This window comes from Streptopelia decaocto (genome assembly GCF_964273445.1).
Source record: "Streptopelia decaocto genome assembly, chromosome: 2".
Taxonomy (NCBI): Eukaryota; Metazoa; Chordata; class Aves; order Columbiformes; family Columbidae; genus Streptopelia; species Streptopelia decaocto.
Window position 1 is genome coordinate 23,824,988 of NC_138655.1, and position 25,451 is coordinate 23,850,438.

The 25,451-nt window shown below is 39.9% G+C and overlaps 1 protein-coding gene across 2 annotated transcripts; it reads right to left on the reverse strand.

Moving 5' to 3' along the window:
- Positions 1–346: 346 nt before the first annotated feature.
- POP1 (POP1 homolog, ribonuclease P/MRP subunit) lies at positions 347–25,409 on the reverse strand. 2 transcript variants are annotated; one of them, XM_082046653.1, is made up of 15 exons: positions 25,120–25,409; positions 22,329–22,511; positions 21,336–21,511; positions 18,726–18,974; positions 18,078–18,165; positions 17,597–17,772; positions 16,724–16,974; positions 16,500–16,593; positions 15,594–15,705; positions 14,494–14,583; positions 8,091–8,206; positions 6,543–6,734; positions 5,494–5,648; positions 4,305–4,649; positions 347–3,483 (listed from the first exon to the last, which is right to left on the reverse strand). In XM_082046653.1, exons 1-15 carry the CDS (start codon positions 25,223–25,225, stop codon positions 2,823–2,825), a joined length of 2,994 nt encoding a protein of 997 aa, XP_081902779.1. In that variant the 5' UTR covers positions 25,226–25,409; the 3' UTR covers positions 347–2,822. The 2 variants fall into 2 exon arrangements, with proteins under 2 accessions (XP_081902779.1, XP_081902778.1); XM_082046652.1 differs by having other exon boundaries at positions 14,494–14,613.
- Positions 25,410–25,451: the final 42 nt, after the last annotated feature.

Sequence of the window (25,451 nt, forward strand, 5' to 3'; positions counted from 1 at the left end):
ACAGACAACGCCAGAATTGCCCTCTGTGCTTTACATCAGCTTCCAAAAGGAACGAGATCTAAGAGTTCATGCTGGCATCCATTTTGATAGTTATCTGGAGTCGCGTCTTTCACCAAGTGTGAGCTTCCTGGGTTCCCAAAAATGTTCATGTATTGGAACTCACAAGAGCTGATCCAGATGCTCTGGGGTAGGTAACCAATGGGTAGTAACTGCAGCAAGATACAGGCCAAGAACAGATGTGTGCCGCAAACTGCACCTGATTCAACACGATGAGCACAGACATACCGTCCAGCTGATGCACAAATAACAGAGGTTTAATTATCCACAGTTTGATTACACGGTGTTGACATGTTTTTTATGACTAAGTCACGCTTGAGATGCTCCGAATCTGGAAATCCCAACCACAGATAAAAACTTCCTTGCGGCTACATAAAGTCACAGTATTTTTCTGACAAACTTTGGCTACGAGCTTTGAGCATTTCTAACTTATCGGGCTTGCAGTGCATTTCACAAGGAGAGTGAAATCTTAAGGCATAAATCATGACTTAAAGGAAAACAACTGTGTAACAATATTACAAGATACATAGAACAGGATGCACTTGGATTCCAGTTTCTGTTCATTGGCTCACCAGAGAGAAGGATCATAAATCAGAAATAGAGAATGGAAATCAAAGAAAAGTAACAGGAAGTGTCAAAATGAAAACCTGGCAGAAATTACCAATAGGAGGAAAAGAAAAAAGACTCCAGATGTGTTTTTTTTTTAAAAAAAATAAAAACCTGGGAAAGATTCGGTGAACAAAAGATCTACAAGCAGAAAAGAAAAAATGACAGCTTGAGTGGGGGGGCTTTTCCTGTTTCTCACATACAAGCCAGGTCTAGTGAGGCAGGAAAATATGTACCTACTAAGATGAGGGAGGTGAAGGGGGGAAAAAGCCATGTAAACATCACCTTCCCTCCTTTCTTCCCATGAAACACAGCTCTGGAAACTCTGATCGTAGAAATATTTCAATTGGGCTCACAATTCAAAAGGTTCACTAAATCCAGGATTATTACCATGAGAGAAGTTGAGTGGAGCAGCCAGGCTTTAATGTTTAAGGGGCTCCTTATCCGCACAGACCTACAGGCTGCAGCGCTCACAGTCGCCCATCGAGGAGCATCTGCATCCCAGCCCTGCTGAGCACCAAGCTTTTTCCTCGGGGGCCACCTGCCGGCTTTCGTGTGGATGCTTCTCAGGACCTTTCTGGGCCTATGACGGCTCTGTCGGGTGTGTGGAAGGTGAGCAATGCTGGAGCCATTAGGCGCAATTTCTCATGGAGCTGTAGTCCAAGCTGTGCTGGAGTCTGTGTCTTTCCATCCCACACACTGCCATAACTCCAACAAGTGCACAATTTTTAAGTCAGTCTTCTGAAGACTTAAAAAAAAAATCCAGCTCCACTTCCCATACTTCCCTTCCAATCAGATGCTCTCCCCCTCTTCCCTATGTGTGTGCCATATTTAATCCAACAATGGCCCTAAATTTTAATAACTGCAAAGGTAAGGTACTCTCAATCCTTCCTCCAGTAAACAGCACCAACCAACATTAATTTGTTCACCCAAGACTTTTTCTAATGAAACTGTGAATGCAGGAATTAATTTGCAGACTGATACTTAGAAAAACTAAGTCATTAACTGATCCTTATTTAATTTCTTAAAAAATCAAGATTGGTCAGTAGACTCCTGAATTGAGAATAGATTAAGATTTTTATTTGTACATGATCATTTCAGGGTAATTTTACCAACTGGTATCTATTTGTATCATGCTGCTACTAAACTACAGTGTATTATTGTAAACTTTGTTTTCAAGCTGCTTAACTCAAGAATGGCTAGAAGCTGAAGGCTATCATTAAAAAAAAAACCAAAAACAAAACAACACCAAAACCAACCAAGCCACCCTGCCCCAGCCAAATCAAACACGATTCTCCCCTCATCCCTCCAGCATACAAGTTTTACAACTGTTTGAACATTATTAAACCCTACCGTATCATGAAGAAACTTTCAGTCCTAGAATATTGCATACAAAAATAATCTTATGCTTTAAGGAACCAAAATATCCCATATTATTAACAGAAAATGTATGCTGATCCACCAACAGCAATTTGCATCCGAAAGGCCTATTCCCTTTCAAAAATAGCTTTCTCTCTCAGACTAGAGAAAGAGACTGACGTGCTTTCCAGTTTACAAGCTCCAGTTGCTACAATTCAAGATTATATAGCCAGGTTGTATTTTATTTGCATTCCATTTAAGCATAGAGCCTTTACACCAAAGTAAGTACCTTCCTGCTCTCTGTGCTAGGTTTGTCTGCTGAGCTTTGTTTCACTGCAGCCACATGTATTCAGACATGAGGAACTGGGAAAAGCCACTTGCTATATACATCAGCCTAGATTGCATGCAGTTACATGTGAAAGTGCACTGGAAAGTTACAATCCATCTGACCAAAAGATTTATAAAAGGTAAATAATGATTTTCTGTGTATTGTTATACTATCTACTGCTCTGAGGTGAAAAACAAACACTACGCTTCTTTAAAGATAAATATGATGAGGATAATGGATAAGTTATTGTTAGAAATCCTTAGCAATGCATACAATAGAAGTAATACTAGGTCTGTTTATGCATTAGTTATTTTCATGAATAATGCTACAAAGTTTATTAATTATTTGCATAGTCCTCACAACATGGTTTGGGCTCAAAAACACCTCAAATTTGAGACATACCAGAAAGGCGACAGAAGACATAATGGACATTCTTTGGTATATTTGGCATTCTACTGCATTGCAATGATACTTAAACCTCAATATTAAGTCTTGCAAATCTGTACTGGAAAGATGCTGGAGTTCTTAACAAAACGAGCCCCTTTTTATCCGCTGGCTGGTTGTGTAACATATAAACTAACCCAGTCAAGCTAACAAAACCCTGTGCTTCTCCATAGCCCACAGCCAATGAAAAATCCCCTCGAGTGACATATCCCAAGAGAGTTCTGGAGCAGTGGGATGTGACATCTGGGAGAGTGTCTGACCAAAGACCAAGAATGAGGTCTTCATGCTCCTCAGTTGTTTCTTTATCTGGAACACTTGGAGAGTCACTTTCTAGAGCCTTCATGTTATCCTTTTTCTTCTTCTTCTTCTCCTCTTTTAGTTTCTGTACTTTTTCCTTGAATATATCACGATGTTTGGGTTCTTGAGGACCACAGAAGAGTTTGTCTTTGCTTAAATGCAGCAAGTCGTCTTCTGTTGGGATGCAAATCATGGCATGTAATTCAGGGTTCCCCTTTCTCAAGAGAGATAAGTTGACCCATATGAGAGCCCTTGGATAACTCATCAAGATTGGCAAGAAGACATCTTCAGTCATTTCCTTCTGTCCCAGTCGAGAAATAAGGCGGATTCGCCGATCTTTTCCAGCAGTGGGATAGCACCAGGCTGATAACTGCATCCGTAGTTTTTCACTCCTATTATTTTTTTTTTAAAATAAACATCAAGGATAGTTATTAACAAGTACTAAAATGGAAATCCAGCACCCCACATATTTGCAAGAGCATGATTTAAAAAAGCCCCAGGGGTTTCTGTAATCTTCCAAGCTGGTATTTGTATCACTCTGAGCACAAGAAGAACACGGGTGAGTGGAATTCACGTGCAAGGCTATTTCTTCAGAAGGAGACGTTACTCGTTAAAACCCTAAAACCTGTTAAATCACAAATGCTCTAAAACAGTGACATTAATGCAGTCCAGAACTGCCAATGTTTTCTTCCACTAATAACTACACAAAAATGAAAGACCTGAATTCAGGCACTTTCCAAACACTGTTGCTGCCCTCATGCGTTGCACTGGAGTGACGGGGATTCTCTGTTTTCTTTAGAGACCTTACTAAGTACCATGAGAACCACCTGTGATTATACATTAGAAAAGAGAATGCAAGCTGATTTACATGGCAACAGTCTTAAAATCACAACTATGAGCCTCTAAAAGTTTCACCCACCCGGAAGCAGACAGAATATGCCAATTCCAAGAATGTACTAAACTCAGGTGTCAAATTTAACACAATTTAAGACATTCACTTTGTCTAGTCACCAAGTTTGCTGGGGAAAAGCAGGAGAAGGATTTCCACTCAACAGCAAATTCTGATCCATGACAATAATATTTAATCTCCTCATTCTATTTGGATCAAATAGTTCTCTCATCTTAATAATCAAGGCAGAGCTCTTCCTTTCCCCAATTCAATAATTCCCAATATAAAAATAACACCTCACATGTGTGTATCATTTTGACATACCTGAGAACAATAAAGTCACTTCTTGTCATAGTTTCACCTCTCTCACCAAAGTCTTGGGTGCCTGTAACATCCTCTGTCTTCAGGACACGTTCAGAGCTTGTTATTTCCATGGTCTCTTCTACTTCTCCAGTCTCAGAGGAACCTTCTTTGACCACTTCTGCTTTGGGGTCACAAAGGCTGTGCCCTTCAGTTGCACAGTGCTCAGGGTGTGGGGAAGAAGAAGGAACAAACTCTCCTGAAGCTTTCATTCTTTCTTCCCAGTTCTTCGTCAGTTGTTCCCAAGGACAGACAAAAGGGGACAGAGTGCCCAGCTTGACATAATTTGCCCTTTTTGCAGGTGGACGTCTGAATGATAAATCAAGTAGGTAAGAATATTTGTCTCCTGGGCCCTTGTTCGGTCCCTAGCACCTGAAAAGGCTGTCTGCTTTGTTCTGCTGGTCTAATAATGTTTTCCATTTTCAAAAGTAAGTAGTTAGAACAGAAAGTTAACTGTACATTCCCGTTGCAATTTAATTGAGCAAGGATTTTCAAGTTTTACTTCTAGACAACACTGTTCTATTTCTGACCACCATATATCCTTTCAGCCATGCTGGATATTTCTGTCTACTGTGACCGACACCACCACCCTTTCCTCTAAACTTCTCCTACTTCTCCCTCCTAGCTGGAAGGGGAACCAACACCAGTCAGTGCACAGGATACTTCCAGCTAGCCCATACTCATGGTTGAGAGTTCTGTCTTTGATGTAGTGAAAATAAAGGCAAACTTCAGAATACCTGGTATTTAAAAAGTGGACACTGAAATATACCTGTTCATTCACTTCAACACTTAGTACATACTTTGATATTCTGGCTTTGCCTTCTCCTACCTCCTCCCTCATTATCTGCTAAGGCAGCTTGAAATAGCTTGCTTTATTTTATTATCATGCAGCCTTCTTACAGCCTTATAACTGAGCATATCTGTGGGAACAGAACAGTTTAGTTCATTTATATGCCCTGTTTAACAGAGTTTTTCTGTTAAATACATCTAGGATTCTTTGCTTTTTTATACTACTAGGATTTAAAACACTAGTGAAAGATCTTAATATATTAAGTCCAAGTCTAAATGAACACAACAGCAGATAACGAAGGTAATATTTTAAGCAGCACTTTTTTTTTTTTGTTCTTGTAATCAATTTTAAAGTTAATATTACCGTTTGAATTTTTCAAGAAGACTCGTTTCCAGTTCTTTGGCAAACTGCATTCCCGCCTGGCAGTCTGGGAAATCATTTGGAATGTGAGGTGTTCTTTGATATTCAGAATGCTTTAAAGCCTCTTGCAAACCACCGACTCGTACACCTCGATATATCTGTTACAAAAACAAAACCCAAAAAAGCAATGTTTGTACTGATTCCAGGTTCCTAACAAAACATTAATGCTCCAGAAGCTACTGCCTTAGAAAACGGAAAGTCTACCACTTTAGCTTTCAAAAAAAAATAAACTTAAGTATGGTTTTCACAGTTCTAGATGCTCATTTCAACAAAAATGTTAGTCACGCTCTTTAAATTTAACTCTGAAAAACTATCAAGAAAACTGAAGAGAATTTCACAGGTTCGGATCTTGTACATTGCCAGGAATGTTGTATTACTTCAAGAAAGTTACTGACCAATTTATTTTAACAGTACAATTGGTATCATTGCAATTAATTGCCCTGCACATTCAAAAGCATAAAGTTAGCTGCAGAAAGACATTAAAACCGCCACCTGAAAATTTGAAGTAGGATACTCCAAACAGCACTAGAGGAGTATCCAAGTTTAACTCAAACTTTGTGTTTCAAGCTCTCTCCCAAATCAGAGGCAACCAGTTTATTAGGAGAGTGGAGGAGATAGCCAAGCTGCAAATGGATTAGCAGCAGACATGAAATTATTTCTCTTTAGAGATACACACCCTTAGGAACACAAAACCAAAGAGCTACAGCATCAGCTTTCTGTCCTTACTCCCCCCTCTGATTTCCTGCTTTAGACTGCTATGTGGGCACAATTATACTCAACAGAAGATATGGAAAGCTGTTGTTTACTTTTAAGATTTTAACACCAAACCTCTGTCATCAACCAGTTCATACACCCTCTTTTAAAGTACGATTTTGACCCTGTGATTGTGAATTCGTTATATGCTGTGAAGTATACTCTCTAAAATCGATTATTTTGAACCAAATTATATACTTTGTCACATTTATTTGCCATTTGCAATGAAAGCCACTTACAAAAGGAATCCAGAAGGCCATGCCCCAGCCCTTTGGGAGATAGATATCCCAGCCACTCCCCCATCCTGGTCGATCTTCTCCAGCCATTTTCCCTGGCTGCTGCACCAACAGTATCGGAATCTTAGATTCACAAGGACCCAAATCTAGGTGTGATCCAGGTACCAGTAACTGAGCTCTCATATGGTTTAAATCCTGGAAAGGAGAAGACATTTTCCATAAGTCAGTAACCAGCTTTCCCTCTTCCAGATACCCTTCCAAGATACAGAGAGGAGGTGAGCTTATAACTAGGAAAAATACACTAGTAATATGCTACACATTTGAACTGACCTTCACCAAGGCACGAAAAATGTTTTTAGAAAAAAAATTACTAAGCACACTTTTTCTCCCCTTCTTACTTCCATAGACCTTGATGGAGGGCAGGTACTGAAACTCAGAGCAAAAATGTACAGCACAGACGAAGGAGGAAAAGCAAGTCTTGCAACTTGGTATTTTACAGATTTGTGCACAAGACCAGACTGAAAAGGCACTTTCAGACAGCATGTCAATACATGGAGCAAATCTGAACTACATCCAGGGAGATGGGAACAACATTCGGTCACAAAACAGTTTCACACAAAGCATGCTGCCAGCAAGGCTTTGTCAATCACCAGTTGTTATACTTCATTGTACCACATTAAGAACACATTTATAAAAAAAAACAGACCATCAGGCAGCCTCTTCACGTGTCCCTTCTACATCAGCTGTTTTACAAGGTAAACATTACATTTCATGACAGCATGAAGAACACTGTCACATACAAAAAGATTGTGCTGATAACTGTCATGCACTAGCATAGTAAGAATTCTGCTTTTTCACACTATGGCACCCAGTTTAAAAGAGCAAAAAACTAATTTTCAGAAACAGAATATTTAGAGGGATGTTTCTGCCGTACACATGTTTTTCTCTTCTTGAGTACCACGGTGCCAAAAGTTTATCACCTCTTGTGACTAAATCATCTTTTTATCTATGCATCTGATGGGTTGCTCCTCCAACAGAATTGTCATGACAGGAGATTTCAAACCTGAAACAGCACATTTAAAGCTGTCTACAAATCACAGGTATTGTCCAGAATGTTCACAAAACAGTGTGCTACAGTTCAGAACCAGAGAAATTTATTTCCTTCCAACTTCCATGATTCTTTTGTCAGGAGAATTGTCCTGGCTATGACTGAGGAGTGAATTGCCAGAGCTTCTCTGTGCCAATTCATCCCTTTTATCTGCTGCACAGGAGTCAAGATGGTGCAGGAAAATCCAATTCAAAAACCTTCTGATAAATATGCCTACAACTATATAGTCCTGTAGACAATCCAAAACAGCTTCCTTACTGAATCATGAACAGTGATTGTACAAGAACATTACACAAAATCTACAAAATAAACAATTCAGCAGCTGGATACTAAGACATTAGGAAACTACCACTCTTGGATTTACACCACTTTCAAGAGTCACAGTCTATGGACTCTAAGGACCATTAGCCATTTTCTCCACAGCAATCCACCTCCTTAGTTACCTGCTCTGAGATTTTATTTTCAGTGACGTTGTTACAGATGTCCTGGTCCCAGATAAAGCTGTGAGCACATTCTACAGGTACACCCTCCAGGTACAGCTGCCTAACTTTATCATAATCTACAAAAGAAGAGAAACTTAAAATTCACACAATTTTTGTGACTTAGGCATTGAATTACCAAAACCACTTCACTATCCTAAGTACAATTAGCACACAACTAAGGAATCAAACTACTAAAAGCTTAATAAGCATCACTGCTTCTGGCGTATCTTACTATCTATCACATGTCTTTCCAAATACAAAATATAAAATAAATTGTTAGTTTTAGAGGCAATAACCTGACACTGTCTTACAGGCATTTCTTATTACAAGTGACACCACCTTTGGCAATGTAAGTTACACCTTTAACATGCTGCCTTTAACATTCTGGAATCTGACCTTTCAGGCAGAGTGTAAAGCTCAACAAATGTGGTAAGAATCAGAAAGAGCAACATTACAAAGCCTGAAATAAGTCCCCTAAGTAAACCTGTAAGAGAAGCAATGGTGACCTTTACGAAATGTACATACAGGAAATATTTTAATGGATATGACTAGCATGCAACTATTTATTTAGCACTAGCTTCCCACTCTGGATCTTTTCAGGCTCTGTACTTCAAGGAAGGGACTATTTTTATTATGTCTGCAGAGACCAACAGTTGTGTGCATTAGTGAAGACAAACACTTGCTTTAAAACTGATCACTGAGGCATTAAATAACATACATCTTCTTTGGCCCTGCAATCTAACCAAAGCAGAGAAAACATATACCTACCTTTAGTGATTTATAGATCCAAAGCCTTCAGTGTGTCATGCATATTGATCCGTATTTTAAGTGAAATAATTCTTACCAATAAACAATACAACAAACCTATTAATAGTACTGTGATTAGAGCTTACAGAATCTGTTGCTGCTCATTTTGTCACCTACAAGGTCTTATATATTAAAGGAAAATAATGCATTGGATTGTTTTTTAAAATCACTTAGTCTTTCAAAAGAAGATTCAGGTTAATTTTTCCAGTTAATGCTGACAAAGACTTCGAGCACAGAAAATATGGATTATTCAGTGGTATCAACAATTCAATAGGTACTGTCAAACATAAATGCAATAGTTATTTATTTTAAATCTATAATCTTTAAGATGCCTCCATTACTACGAGTTGCAAAATCCTTTAAAAAAATATTAAATATGGTAGCACTCCAGACAGTTTGAAGGCATTATAAAGCTGATACTTATTAGGCATTCTTGCTGATGAGTTATATTTACATGGGAGGAAGAAATACTAAGGAAATTAATAGAATCATGGAATGGTTTGGGTTGGAAGGAACCTTAAATATCATCTAGTCCCAAACCCCCTGCCACGGGCAAGGACACCTTCCACTAGACCAGGTTTTTCACAGCCCTGTCCAACCTGACCTGAACACTTCCAGGGATGGGGCATCCACAGCTTTTCTGGGCAGCCTGTTCCAGTGCCTCACCACCCTCATGGTGAAGAATTTCTTCCTTATAGCTAATCTAAATCTACCTTCTTTCATTTTGAAGCCATTACCCCTTGTCCTATCACTACATGCCCTTGTACAAAGTCTCTCTCCAGCTTTCTTTGAAGCCCCCTTTTAGGTATTGGAATACTGCTATCAGGTGTCCCCAGAGCCTTCTCTTCTCAAGGCTAAGCAAGCCCAACTCTCTCAGCCTGTATTCACAAGAGAGGTACTCCATCCCTCTGATCATCCTCATGGCTTAGCCACCTCCCACACCACTTAGACACACACATCTATGGGGCCAGATGGGATCCACCCAAGGGTATTGAGGAGGTGCTCACCAAGCCACTTTCCATCATTTATCTGCAGTCCTGGCTAACTGGGGAGGTCCCAGTTGACTGGAAGCTGGCAAATGTAATGCTGGCAAATGTGACGCCCCCCCCACAAGAAGTGCTGGAAGGAGGATCTAGGGAATTACAAGCGTGTCAGTCTGACCTTGGTGCCAAGGAAGGTCATGAAACAGATCATCTTGAGTGCTGTCAGGCGGCACACACAAAATGACCAAGCAATCAGGCCCAGTCAGCATGGGTTTATGAAAGGCAGGTCCTGTTTAACCAACCTGATCTCCTTCTATGACAAGGTGACCCACTTAGTGGATGAGGGAAGGACTGTGGATGTTGTGTACTTAGACTTCAGTAAAGCCTTTGACACTGTTTCCCACAGCATTCTCCTGGAGAAACTGGCAGCTCCTGGCTTGGACAGCCATGCTCTTCATTGGGTAAAGAACTGGCTGGACTGTCAGGCCCAAAGAGTTGTGGTGAATGGAGTCAAATCCAGTTGGCGGCCAGTCACAAGTGGTGTTTCCAACAGCTCAGTATTGGGGCCAGTTCTATTTAATATCTTTATCAATGACCTCTCTCTGCAACTAGCTGAAAGGAGGTTGTAGCATGGAAGGTTTTGGTCTCTTCTCCCAAGTAAACAGTGATATGATGATAGGACATGGCCTCAAGTTGCACTAGGGGAGGTTTAGATTGGATATTAGGAAACGTCTTCACAGAAAGGGTTGTCAAGCATTGGAACAGGCTGCCCAGGGAAGTGTTTGAGTCACCACCCCTGGAGATGTTTAAAAGACATATAGTTGAAGTTCTTAGGGATGTGATTTAGTGCCAGAGTTAGGTTAACCGTTGGACTCGATGATCTTGAAGGTCTCTTCCAATTAAAATGATTCTATGGTCCTACACATAATTACAAGCTAGCATAAGGAAAGTGACTTCTCCTTCTTCTGTACAGAAAGCATTTGTGAACACCAGAACTGCTTTACGTTAAATTATTTAGACATGTTCTAGTCGTTTCAACTGTAAATTATTCACTGTAACTTTCTCTGATTTTTTTTTTACCACTTCTTTCTATTACCACAGTTTAGGCAGTCTATCCCTGTCATATTCTTGGTGTTTTTCACAATTCCTATATTATATAATGGCATGACTATTTTTTTTTCCACTTTAGAAAGCACTTTTAAGTCAGTTTCTTTCCATCATCACAGTCTATCCAATATCTCACTCATTACCGTAAAATATCCTTCTCTAACTTGGGACATTCTTTCTCCTTGAACCGCATTGAACTTGGAAAATTTAATCTCTCTACTAAACACATTAAAATTCAAATCATAATCCCAAATCCTCACACCAGTCATCTTTATTTCTTACGTCTCTCCTATTTTCTTCAGTCCACATTTTAAGATTGCTGGGGAATTAGCCCTACTGATGAATAAGTTGCAGATGACAGTGGAATTAAGATGTTACAGCTAGTGTAGGAAATAGGGAGCTGTACTACTAAGCACACAAAGCTCAGTGACACTCAGCACATTATCTACTGCTGGTGTCAACGGTTGGTGCTTAGACAATACAGACATAAGGAAAGATTTTCTTCCATTTCAAGCTGTTTTTCTGATTTGCATAGTTGATTATCTTACAAGTCTTAAAAGACAGGCCTAAGAGTTCTTCTACTGGAGAATTTTCCTTCCCTCTGTGAATAAATAGCAGAAAAGCACAAACATAATCACTGCTAGGGAGCACTTTCAGCCATATGTATGTAGGAGTGCATGGTACCAGGACAACTGATGCCAGACACCTAAACCTCTGCAAGAGGTGTGTTTATAGGCAAGGACCCAGGCTCTGAATCTGCAGAAGGAACTCTACCTCACTTATCTTTCATGATGCATTTTCCTTTTATGTATCTCATTCACCAATTGTTTAAAAGCTCCACCATACGTTGAGCAGTTTTTAAGGTGGTAAAATTTGCATTCTCCCACAGAGGTCAGTAAAAGCCTATCAAGATGCCAGAAGTGTACATTAAAATGGAGAAAAGAACAGCACTAATTTTCAGCCATGTAAGCACTGACTTCTTACTGGGATTCTTGACTTCCAGAAGGCAGAAACCTGCTGAGAAGGCCGTGAAAAGTGATATATTCACAAACTTTCTATCCCCCAGCCTGAAGAAATGAGGACAATTCTTTGATTAAATCCTATCAGCACTTGTCTATAATACACAGCTTGCACACATGCATATGCATTCGTGAATGAGAGTAACCAGGAAAGAGTGAAATTATCTGATTTGTTAGCATGTCACTCACAGGGGTAAAACTGCACAGGTGTATCTTAGAACAGCATTTTGAAAAAAACAAAAAGTGGGGGGGGATATGGACAGATGTGTATCATTTCACAGACTGCATGTATGACCATCTACAAGAAAAGATGATGGCTGTAACTCACCTAAATTATTCACTCATTTCACAAACAATGCATATCTAAATTAGCAAAGATTTCCTAATAAAATCAGTTAGCTTTTATGCAACATTAAAGAACAAGAGAGGCTAAAACACATACAGAATCTACTAACATACATGGTGCCATTTCAATCTTAATCCTAATCATATTTGAATGTCCAGGATGCAAAAAGGTAAAGTAGTATGGAATACAGCAAGGGTTCCTTTTTGTTGCTCAAGCAACATGACACATCATTAAGACAAATTAATGACTACTAACACTTCTTAGATAAAGATTAGCTCACTATATTATCACATCTGAGTATCAGGAAGTCACTCAGGTGGGTAACATGGAAAATAGCAGCCACTTCCCCTGCTGAAGTGTTAGTTCCCCCTATTCTCTCCTTAACTGCTTCTGGTAGGAAGGCTGTTCTCTCCTTTTCTACTCCCTTACCATGATGTCCTTTTCATTTTCTACCAGAAGAGAGCTATATTGCTTGTCTTCTTCCATCCTTCTGCCTACTCAACTTATTTAGCAGTGACATGCTTGTGTGACATCAAAGCCTTTAGCAGAACCTAAATTACAAGGTATCATGCAGTTTACCTTTCTTTGCTAGCTGATCAAGGACCTTCTCCCTCTCCCGAATAAAAGTTGGAGAAGGCAGATACAGTTTTGAGTTCATGGTGAAACACAAAAACAGTCAGAAAGGAACCAGAGAGCAACTCCAGATTTTCTGAATGTTTGTAGTTTAGAAGATTTTTTACATGTGAAGGATAAGCCCAAATAGAAATGTTTTGAAGATGGCCATTTCTAGCCAGCCAAAGGAAAAAAGGCATAGGCATTTTCTTCCTCTTGACTACCTACCCTGCATCACTACCTCTTCACCATGGCCCCCCTTCCTGAGGGACAACCAGCTCTGGCAATGGGAAACTACTATGAGACATTTCCAACGCCTAGATGCCTTCTGCTGATCTTGCCTTCTTGAATGCATCTTCACAGATATGACAAGCAGAATGAAGGGGGGCAAATTATTTCTTGTTGCTAACTCCTTTATCAGCTCAAACCAGCAACTGTAAACAAGTGCTCACCTTACTTCTCAGCAGGAAGGAATGAAAGTAGCGGTCATGTATGCTGCAGAATTTCCAACAGGAACATCAATGATGAAAAAGTTAATAAAACAAAACTAACAGGAAAAAGGCTGTTCTAGATACAGAGGGTAGAATAGGAGGATGTACGAAAATCCAAATAACAGAGTTGTGCAGAGAGCTAAAAGACAGTAACTGAAATAGACTTTCAACCTGATTTAAGTGAAAGGTAAGGCTAGATGATTCTAGCACTATCAAAGAAATAAAGTATTTTCAAGTCTCTGGAGCCTTCAACTTGTCCTATTTGCTACTGCTTACTAGCTGGCTATTATGTTTTTCATATTAGGTAAGGCAGTTCGTGTCCAGTCAACCTAACTGGAAATGCTTACACAGCACTGTACACAAACCCCACTGTATACTGTATATGCTCTTGGATGTTTTTCGAGGACATTGAAATTCAACTGAATTTCAATTTTGCACTGAAATGTTGTAGAAGTCAGCATTGAAATGAAAGCTTTAGAATTCATGCATGCATTTTTGATTTTTTAACATAAGCAGCTCTTGGCCACCTGAAATGTTAATCTTGCAATGGTAATTTTTTTTTCAGTGGAATTGCAACTTTCATCATTGTAGGACTATAAACCAGAAACAGCAGACATCTTCTTGGAGAGATAAACAGCATCAGGAAGACTAAACACCAAACAGAAATTTCTAAGTAGCTTTTAGCACCTGGTTGGCCTTGCCAGGATTCGAACCTGGATCATCTGTATGGTCAGACAGAGGCTTCCACTGAGCACAAGACCAGCTTTGGTGCATATCCCTCCCTCACAATTGCTGTGCTAAAACCTATGCAACTGTCAAGCTGTTTCTGTTCTGCCAAGGGTTGTGGAAAGGGGAAGGAAACATTGTAAAATCCAATGCTAGATGAAAACAGCAAGAGACAATCAGCAGAAGATGACAGTAAATGAAAACAAAAGGGTAGAGAAAAACTGAATCTCTTGCCTTTGGTAGCTCCAGAAGAACATAAGCAACACATTTTACCTTGATATTTTTCGAAGTCTGGCATGGCTTTTGTCTTCTTTTTTGGCAAATTGACTCGAGGATCTCCAACAGTGAGGCCCAGTATTGTACCTGGTGGCATTTCTGATGGTGAACTTAACCCTTTAAAAATACGGAGATTAATATTGCCATGAAACTACCAAGTAAGTTGTGATCTTTCTCTGCACTACTGTTTTGTGCATTTTTGCCTGCAGGGATGTGACACCACTCTAAGGCAGAGAAGCAATCCAGAATACTCAATTTAACATGTTTTGAAAACTCACCAATGCTTGTTAAATGCCCAGTAACAAAAGACAACATAGCAGCCTAAGACTTAGTTTGCAATTAAATTTTTGCTTAGCACAGAAGTGAGGTCACTCTCACAACTTACAGACTCAATTCATCATTTGCATTCACTACACCTCTCGAAGAATAGCCAGCCTTTGTTTTATATTTGCCTTCTAGAGAAAAGAAATAAAAAAAAAGTTTTTTTAAAGTTTTACCTCATTTCTGCTTAACTGCCACACATTGGACAGCCCGAGTATAGTGTGAGATCTACCAAAGCCAGTTCCTTACCTGCTTCAGTGCTAGAAAGTGAGGAGATGTTATCTTTATGACAATTTACAACTCGGCCAAATATACAACTCTTCATTAGAAACAAAAATATATAAAGCAAGTTATAATGCTTTTACTTTGGGTAGGAGACTATCGTTTTATCTGTGGAGGTATTGTACAACTTACTGCCTTAATTCGATGTGTATATGAGGGGAGAGAGTTAAAATATATGTCAGACTGTATATCCCATCAGCAAACTCAAATCTAAGTTCATGAAGATAAGGAATATACAGGAAGATACAGTTTATCTATTAATAGTTTTGACTGCAGAGAAGATTAAAATTCCCTCAAAAGAACTTAATGTAACATTTCTCAGATCTTTGACATGCCACAGTAATTACCTAAGCACATGCTCAATGGCATCAATCTCTTGATCAAGCAAAAAAAAAAGCATTTCCAAACTGAAGTCAACTTATTAGCATGCCAGTTTTGACCACTAGAGTTTGAGAGTTTCCCCTTCCTCCCATAGCACCCACGTGCCCAAGTACCTTCTAAAAGCTCAAAGATAGCAGTTTGACGTTGATGAAGAGATACTTTTTCAGAGTCCTTGCAGTTTTCTACCCACCAGTTATTCAGATCTGTCTCTGAATCCGCCATCTCCTGGAAAAACAAAACTTCTAATTAAACTCAAGTGGTTATTCAGTATTTTCTATCAGTAAGAATTCACTCTCAGTTTGCCTTAACCACTAGTCACTTTCTTCCTCTTCAGGTTTCAAACCGAAATTTTTGATGCAGTCTATTCCTATACTCTGCCTTACAGTAATCCCCAATAAACTGTTCAGTTTAATCTGTGTTCCAAAAAGAAACAACGCAATCCACAATGCTTCCTAATTCTGTCATTAATTATTTCTTACAGAAAGCTAGAGATTTCTTGGCCTCGTCATGTTTGCTGCAAGAGACAAAAAAGAGCCCTTTAAAACCACAGTGATGCTATGTGCCAAGAGGTGGACCAAGTACTAAATCATAGAGAGATCATGTATTTGATTGAAAGCACAAAAGTCTTCTATACCTTGCATACCTTGCTCTTTAGCTCAAGGTACTCTAGCTCATTGCTCAAGAAACATGACCCATGGTTTGTCAACGATAATATGAATTGTTCTGGACCTCTCAGCACAATACATCACTGCAGTAGAAACTACACAGCCAGGTCAACATCACTTTTGCTTCTATTTTCTTCTATTTTCTTCCTACCCGCACCTAAAATCCAGGTAAGAGTTCTTCCTGAGATCAGTGTTGGTCTAGAGGCTCAACACAGACGAGCTCACAAACACATAGGTTGGCCTTCATAACAAGTAAGGCTAGACAGTTCATGATTCTTTCTAGCAAAAACAAGCTTGCACATTCTAAAAACCTTATCAAAATTACAGTAATATCCAAACTGCCAATTTCCTTACTGTTTGGAGAGAAGCAGCTTTCAAGGTCTCTGTAAGGACAGAGTGTGATAATGGGCCAATCAGCCGGTACCTGAGAATCTCCATAGTTCTATCACTGAAACAGAGGAAATTTCAGGTGAATGTACAATTGTGCATCACATGATTTTTCCCTCAGTACTGTTAAGCCAGAATTCAGCTACATTAACTGGTAAAGGCCATACTTTCTAACTCCACTATGAACAAACCTGATCACAATGCCAGTAGCCTGCGACATCCAAGAGTAGGACTGGAATGGATCTCTAGTGCCATCACCAATTATTTTTTTCACTGGTACAGCCTTTTCTCCTTCTTTATCCTCCTTCTTTCTTTTCTTTCCAAGGCTCAGAGCAACATCTATTTGTTTCTCCTCTTGCATTGATGTTGTAACAGGCTCAGGAATATAGATTTCTTCAGGTTCTGAACACTGAAAAATTGCCTTTAACTCTCTCAGTATGTCCTTCCAAAAAATGAGAAGTTTGGATTAGGATCATAACAAGGGCATCACAAAGCTTAAGTACAGTTTTAAGAATTACACTCTACTATTTTATTTTCCTATATGGATGTAAGGGAATAAACTTCCTTCTGCTGAAGTCCAAGGCTTGCAATAAAGAGCTGAAAGTAATACCAAGTGCTGCTAACAATTTATTCTCCCTCAAATTAACATAATAAAAATTTCTGCTACAGAAAATTTTACTTATTTTTATTTTTTAAAAGTTCACAGCTAAGTGTCAGATTATGGTTTTCTGTGATGACACCAAACGTAGCCTGACAGGGGTGTCAGTGGGAAGGATGTGAATCAAGCAACATACTATTGCAAATATATCCTGAAGCAAGTCACACTAGAAAACACACAAGCTCAAACACTAAAAAGCCCTCAGAGGCATGCACCTTCTGCACAAACTTTCTAAAAACAAGCTGCAGAACATGAATATTGTTAGAGTGGAAACAGTCTTCTAACTTTTAATTCCTAAAGTGAGGTATTACATCCAGCTCTTCTACACCTTCCAGAAGGTATCGTCAGCATTAAAAATGTGCAATGCATAAAGAAATCAGAGTTCAACTAGGAAGAAAAAAAATACCTGTTTGAGAGCTGGATGTACCCAAATCCACAACTGTCTGTTTTCAGATCCATCCCTGGGTTTCCAAATAAATGTAACAGGACCAAGCATATCCTCAGGATAGCGATCTGCTCGGTAAAGATTCAGGGAACCCTCAAATCTTCCAGACAGACAAGAAGACTCTTCAAATGTTAATCCTGAAGAAGAAGATACTTATTGAAAAACAAAATAATCTCTTGTCTAAAAAATAAAAAATTGAAATTCTGTCTGACTGCTGGGACAGTATCAAAAAACATGCATCACAATTAGTTCATTAATAAGCAACTGAATATAAGAACATCTAGTTCAAGACATTTTAATTCTGTTTTTGGACAAAAATCATAACTAAGTATCAAGTCTGTTACTACTATTGAGATTGGCAGGATATTAAAAAAGGAAAAGGATAGATCATCCTTTAGCCTATTCAGAATTTTAATTCTATTTTGAACTACATAGATTTTACCTGTGTCATTGCTACATATTCGAGCAAGTTGCTTCAGAAGTTCATTCTCTTTACCAGTCACCTCCAGGCAACAATAATATGATAAGTCCTAAAACAACAAGATAGTGGTAAAGTGAGACTAACTCTTGAAATCAAGCCTGGCAACAAAGGACCAGACAAAGCCTCACAACTTGAATGAAGTAGTAACTTTTCATTTACTAAAATTTGTATAAAAGAGAAATGAGTTTTCTTTTTGAACTTAAAATTGTTAGTTATAGGAGAGCTGTCAGGCATTTCTCATTTGGGGTCCAACCTCACCTCTCAAACCAACAGACCAGACAAGGCATGGAACAAAGTGCCTGCCTTTAATAGCATCCTTTAATAGCTCATGAAGAAGATGCATGGATGCACTGCATCTCCTAGCTCTTGAGAAGACTGAAGATGATGTATTTCAGTCATAATTATCATAAGGCTTTTATCCAGGTTCATCTTGTTCTCTCTGATACTCAGCACCTTTCTTTACAACTATGAAATCACTCATTTCATACTCAGCAATTATTAACAGCTGACACAATAGTACTTCAAATAGACATAAACATTTACTACAACTGAACAGCTGATTACTTCACCTCAGCAAAATAACAAAGAAAACAGATGTAAATGTGGTACCTGAAGAAGGCAGTGCTTTGTCATGGCTCGGTAACAAGCCCTGTAGCTTTTCTCCGTAGGGCTATCTCCTAAACAGTATCCCCATTTTTTTACCATATGAAATCTCTTTGCATGCCAAATATGTGTTTCCAGCCAAATATTCTTTCTTTGCCTGCGATTAAACTCTGCTACCAAATTTATATGGCGCCTTCTAGCTTTGCGGCATTTAGTCTTCGACTGTTCTTTTTTCTGATGTACAGCTTTCTCTGCCTGTTTTTAAAAGAGAGGATACTGAAGTAAATCTCAAAAGGACAAACTTCTGCAGAAGAAAAAGACTGACATACATAAGGATACAGGAAGCATTAGCATTAAGTTATACTTTATTCTGATGTTAGCTCTCCATATTTCTTGAGGCTAACTAATGCTTTGAAACTTTATACACAAGCCAAATCTACACAAGTGCTTCAAGGTTTGACTGGAACCCATAGACAAACCAAAATCTCCACACACACACAGAAGCTTACCAGTGAACAGTAACATCTGCTACTTCCTGTGAGAATCTGAGCATCAGTATATACCCATGAACAAATGAACGTGACATTAGGAATACCTGGAGATCTGAGCAGCTCAGACTCTCAGACCGACAGGTAAGACCCTAAAGATTCTGCAATGTGTAGGAGTGAACAAGAAAGGACTGTGGTGATGTCTTGACCAAATTCTTGATAAATACCCGGTCAAGGTCTGAATTATTATGAGTGAATGCATGGCTGGAGAGGAAGGCTTAACTCAATGTTTGATTTGTCTTTTGTGAAGAGAAGTGGTAAAAGAAATAGGCACTATAAGACACACGCACACAAAAAGTTAGGATGTCCTTTGTAAGCACACCAAGGAATAGTTGACAACAGACCACTGGTTATAAAAATAGCAAAGGAATAAGAGCACAGAAAACACTGAAGCAACCCATGACATCAAAATAGAAAAACACACGAAAAAAAGAAAAATGTTCCCACCAGAACCATCATTCCACCACAGAGTAGGCAATACAAGCCACTGGACCAATGGTGACTGATTGGATCAGAGAGTCGATTGGAGAAAAAGGGATGTGGTATTGTAGATGAAAAATATATGTATTTAAGCTTATGAAGAGATAAGAGATGCTCGAGGAGAACGTTTGGATTAAAATGGTCATGATAAAAGGTCTAAGAAAAAAGAAGAAAATGCAGCAGAATTGGAACAGTTAACTTTGAAGAAGCAGAGTCCAGACACTGAAAAGGAACAGGCAAAACCTTTACAAAAGGAAATAGCTTAGGAAATATGACAAGCTGCAAGAAAACACAAAGCAAAACAGCTTGTGCAAACACACAAACTAAACCAAAAGACCTAAGGAAATAAAACATAGCAGAATTCAGCCACACCAGCATCATTTAAATAATCTAAAAAACCCCCAAGAATTACATCAGGAGTGGAAACAAGGATGCAAGAATAAGGGTGAGCATGAACAGAGAACTCAGAGAGGCTATCACGTGAAAGGGACTAAAAAAACAGAGCATAAAAGAACCAAGCATAAACATGAAATAAAAATAGATTTTTTTATCAAGGATAGAGGATATCACTAACTACGCAAAATAGCCCAGGCCATCTTCCTTCGTTCTCAGGAAACAGGACAAATTGCACCTCTTGTCATGACTAATAAAGCAAAAAGAATGCCAACCAGAGCAGTAAAAGGAGAGATACAGGTTATGAAGATCCAATAAAATACCCTCAGGAACATGTACGGAAGCACCCAAAGCAATTTCTGAATCATGGACAATTATCCTCAGGAATTCACGGGGTACGGTCTCAAAGAACTTAAAAAAGACAATGGAAAGGAAAAAAATAATGCAATAAATATATTACTCAGACAATCTTAATACATAGAAAACTTACCAAGCAAACTCACTTGATCACTTTAAGAAGTGTCTCCAGACAATAAAGTGATCAATGCCAAACATCAGACAGATCATACCACAACGAAACCCTGCTGAACCAATTTATCTTTTTTTTAAACACACAGGAAGGCCACAGTGGGTAAGGAGCAAGTAACTCCAAAAGAGCATTCTAACTAGATGTTGAGATACTGCCACAAAATGAGAGTTTCATGAGTAACAAGGAACAGCCAATTAGCAAGTCTTAAGCTGCACGCAGCCTGTCAACAACTCCAGCGTACCTCCCACGCTGGAGCTGTAACACATGAACCAGCACGTGGGTCACGAACAGGCTGTGCTGGCTTGAGGCTGGCAGGGTCACAGCTACAGCTGTGGTGGCATGAGAGGCAGACAGGGGATACTGACGATTCCTGCCTCACCTGGGACCAATGCACTGCCTGAAGAACCCCTCCTGCAGCAGACATCTTTTGAAGATGTCAAATAATCACAAAGACAAGTGGTTAGTGAGATGTACTTGAGCTACCATCTAAAAGTGAGGAGTTCCTGTGTTTTGAATCCAAATGTCAGTCAAAGTTTGAGAACTCGTGCACACAGGGAAGCTTTGCAGATAAGCTGAGGTCTGAACGTTAATAAATGTAGAGCTGAACACTGTGCATTTGCTATGCCTGCTATATAGTTTATCAAATACTATAAAGTGCACTTATACCTCTTTCCTGGCCATCTCTTGGAGCCGCCTGGGCAGGCGTTTAATATTGTGACTCATAGCTCGCCTTCGCATGTGCCTCGGTAGAGTCTGGAAAACCAGGGAGTTTGAAGACTTCTGCGCAACTGCTTTCAACATGGCATTGATCTCAGCAGCTCGAGCTTGAGCAAAGGTGGACACTGGAATAAAAAGAACTGCATCAGAGCATGACAAACAGAAAAAAAAAAAAAAAAAAAGAAGGGAACACTTTACATAAATTACTGAATTCCAGCAGAGTATTCCTAGTACATCAGTCTAATGACTTCTTGCAATATAAGCAAATACTGTATCCTGTTACTAAAGAAATTTCAGTTCTTTAGATAGTCTGAAGCTTACAGATATGGTTAAAGAAATACTCATACATGACAGAATCTTGAAGCCATGGTATAACCAACAAGTTCTATTTGCATTAAGTACTTCTTTATTAGAGTAGCAACCTTTTCAGATGGTATTCAGAAATGAAAAAAGCTTCAGTGTGGGGAAAAAAAAAGGAAGTAGTAATCTTCTTACAGACTGTTTTAAAATGACCCAATAAAAAAATCCAGATGTTGGTCTTTTTTATGCTTATGGAAGTGTATCTACTATCAGAGCACTGCCACATTTTTAAAAGCTAAACTCCTCTCCTAAATGAAATTTCTGTTAGATGAAAAGTTGTTTTAACTCACATCATGGGCAAAACCAGTTTCAATGGGTTCACTAAAAGCAGATGACTGTCAGTATTCATTTTGCCAGCAAACAGAAACAAAAATGCATATCCTTTATTACAAGCAAGTACAATTTTTCAACTCACAAGTCTGAAAGGACAAATATTTCTGTATTTTGGAGAAAATCAGGAAAAACAGAACATAGTAACAGTTCTAATTTTTGTTCTTGAACAAAAACAAAGATAGACAGCAAACTTAACCCTAGCAAGCTGCCCTGGACATATAAATTATGACCTCTTTATTATATACAAACCTGTTATGTATTTTGGCATTTCCTCAGAAACATTCTGGCGTCCTCCTTGCCATCCTCCTCTTCCTCTGCCTCTCTCTCCTCTGTTTTGCCCTTTTTGAAAATACTGTTCTTTCCTGTAAGTAGGCCCAGATGAATGATTCGAAAACAACGGCTGTTGATACTGCTGCTCAGAACGAACATCTCCTGGAGGGTTTAGAGATGAACAGAGGTAACAGAAATGCAAAGCAGTCTGAGTAACAAATAACACGCAGTCTTTCCTAATAAGATTCCATTGCACATTCCTCCTATTATATTTATCATATGTACCTGGAAAAGCCACCAGAAATCAGAAGAATTAAGTTTTTTTTTTAAAGGAAGAAATAAAAATTCTGCACTGTCCCACAGCAAGCGTGCAGTAGATCAAGTAACTTTCGCACATTCTGAAAATAGTGACCCAGTCCAGACATTGCCTCCAATACTCTAACAGACCCAACAGGAAAGACCTGACTAAAACTGGTCTATGAAACACCAGTAGTTATTTTACTATTGCCTAGTCCATGCTTTGGTACCAAATCAGCAAAGATAATATTTTTCCTGCTTGCCCCTTGTTTTTTTTTCCCATAAGCAAATGTACTTTTGACTCACTTATATGTATTTCTGTTACAGCGATAAATAAGGCAAGCATGATACATGTATGTTGGTGCAGTAAGTTACTTCTCTGGTAGAGGCATTTAAATCAATATTTAAATTAAATAACTAAAGTCTATAGTCAGCTTCCTAAGGTACAGAAATACCTTTCACCTACCAGTACTTCAAGTTTAAGAGAGCCTTGAAGTTCATTATAAAGATTAGTTTATATTCTACCTATTCAGTTAAGTCTTGGTTAGGATTTCTACTACAACTCAAGATATGGTTCTCAGGCAGCTCATGCCGGACAACTGGACTGAAAGGGCCCAGCAAGCCATTTGCATCAACCCACCCACCGCATCAAGACACATGCTTGAGGGAACATGGGGCCATACAGTTCAGGGAGCTCCTCTAGTGAAAATTAACCTGTGCATCTGGAGAAATGGGGTAACAAATTAAAAAAATCAGTTTTCAGGTTGATCAGCTTCTTATACAAGCCTATCATATTGTCCCAAATATGCTACCACTGGTATGGGGAGCCAGGAGCAAATTCATCTCTGGTAGCCTCAATTTAAGTGAACTTAAAATGACAGTGAACCTCCTTTTCGCATTTCAAATAAGCATGAAGCTGAAGTTTTATGTTCAGCAGCAATGCTGTTGCAGCCCTGGTGCAACCACACATTATGCAGAACTGCAGTAACCCAAATTAAAAAATAATTTGGGGTGGAAACAGAAGTTACTTTTTATGCAGAATAATTCCCTGATGTGAGTTCTCCACATGGCTGAGAGCAGCACTGTCCAGAGAGTGAAACGAGGAGATATCGGGGAGAAAGGGGCATATGATGCCTCTGTCAGCAGATCTGTGTAGACCTACAGCCCAAATCAGTCATGGGAAGGTGACTGGACAGCAATTAACTTGTACCACAAACACACCCTTTCACTTTCATGTTAGCCTGAGAAGAGAGGACCTAAATATTTTAATCAGAAGATGCAAGAGTGTTTCAGAAGACAGTGACCGACTCAACACCTAAAGAAAAATTAAATTATTTCAGGTACTATGTAGATCCAGAGTTTTAGAAGCCCTATTTAGATTTTTTCTTTCCTGTTTCTACAAAATAGCACTACAAAACCAAGATATTCACTGACATTGCAAAAGAATGTCATATGGATGAAAATGCGTGGTATTCAACAGGAAAGAAAATCATAACCATGTCATCTTAGAAGTTCCCTGCTACAAAGAAAGTTAGAAAACAGCGTTTAATCTGCCAGCAGCCCTTTAATGATACTCCAGAATCTTCAGACAGGGCTTACCGTAATTTGCTATGTCATTCTGTCTGCATGAGAACTCTTCAGACACTCAAATATGCAGTGACACCTCAGCATTTTTTTGTTCAACCACAAAGACGCAATTGTTCAACTTCTGAAGGCCTCACAGTAGCAATACCTATGCTTGGGGTGTTTTTTTTGGTGTTTTTGTTGTTGTTATTGTTTGGTTTTGGTTTTTTTTCCCCTCAAAACAATACAGGTAAAAAAAATAAAAACATGAAAGGGGGATAGGGATGGAACTTAAGTTCAAGTAAAGCACACAGGATGCAGGCTGAAACACAGACCGAAAAAGCATCCTGCATACAGGTTGCAAGGATCCTTCGGTCTCCAGCTGCACAGTTACCTGTGTATATAAATGCTCTGATACTGACCTCGCAACGTTGCCATTTTAAGAGAATGCCTTGGTGCCTCCTGCTAATACTCTTCCATAGATGCAGGAGCCACAAGCACCAAGAGGCAGATTGATCTGACGGAAAACCAGTGCGTTTATCACAGGGCCAGCAGGCTAAACCAGCTCCTCCTGCAGCTCCTGGGTCTGACAGGAAGAGCAGGGAGAGCACTGGACGGACGGGCTATAACATCTAAACTCACTTTAAGGCTGGAAACCGCAGTGAGCAGACCGGGATTTGTCGTGTAATCGAAGGGATGCCACAGAGAAGCGTGTGTTAACGAGCTGTGTGGCAGAACCAGGACTGAAGAAGTCAACAGGAGGGGACGAAGCCCTGGGGTGTTCCCACACCGGGTTGGCCGCGCCGGCTGCCCAGGCTGAGGGGACAGCCACCCAGCCCTGGGGACACACACACATCCCCCCTCCGCGTTCGCTCACCCTGGCCCTGGGCAGGGGGTCCCCCAGCCGTACCTCTGCTGCCGCCGCCGGGGAAGGGCCCCGGCTCGGCGGGAAGGGTGACGCTGGCCGGCTGGTTCCTCATCTTCTTGGCCCGCTTCTTCTCCCTCGCCCCGGACATCTCCGGCAGGGCCCGGGCAGCGCGCGGAAAGGAGACTCACACCAACCCGCTCCTCAGCCGGGCCGGAAGGCACCTGGCGGGAGCTGCCTATTATCTCCGTAGCGGGACAGAGCCGGGGCGACGGGGCGGGTGGACACGCGGTGCAGCAGCAGGCGGAGCGGCCTCCGACACCGGGCCGTCACGCGCTCGCGGCGCGGCCTCCACACGCGGCCGCCAGACCCTGAGC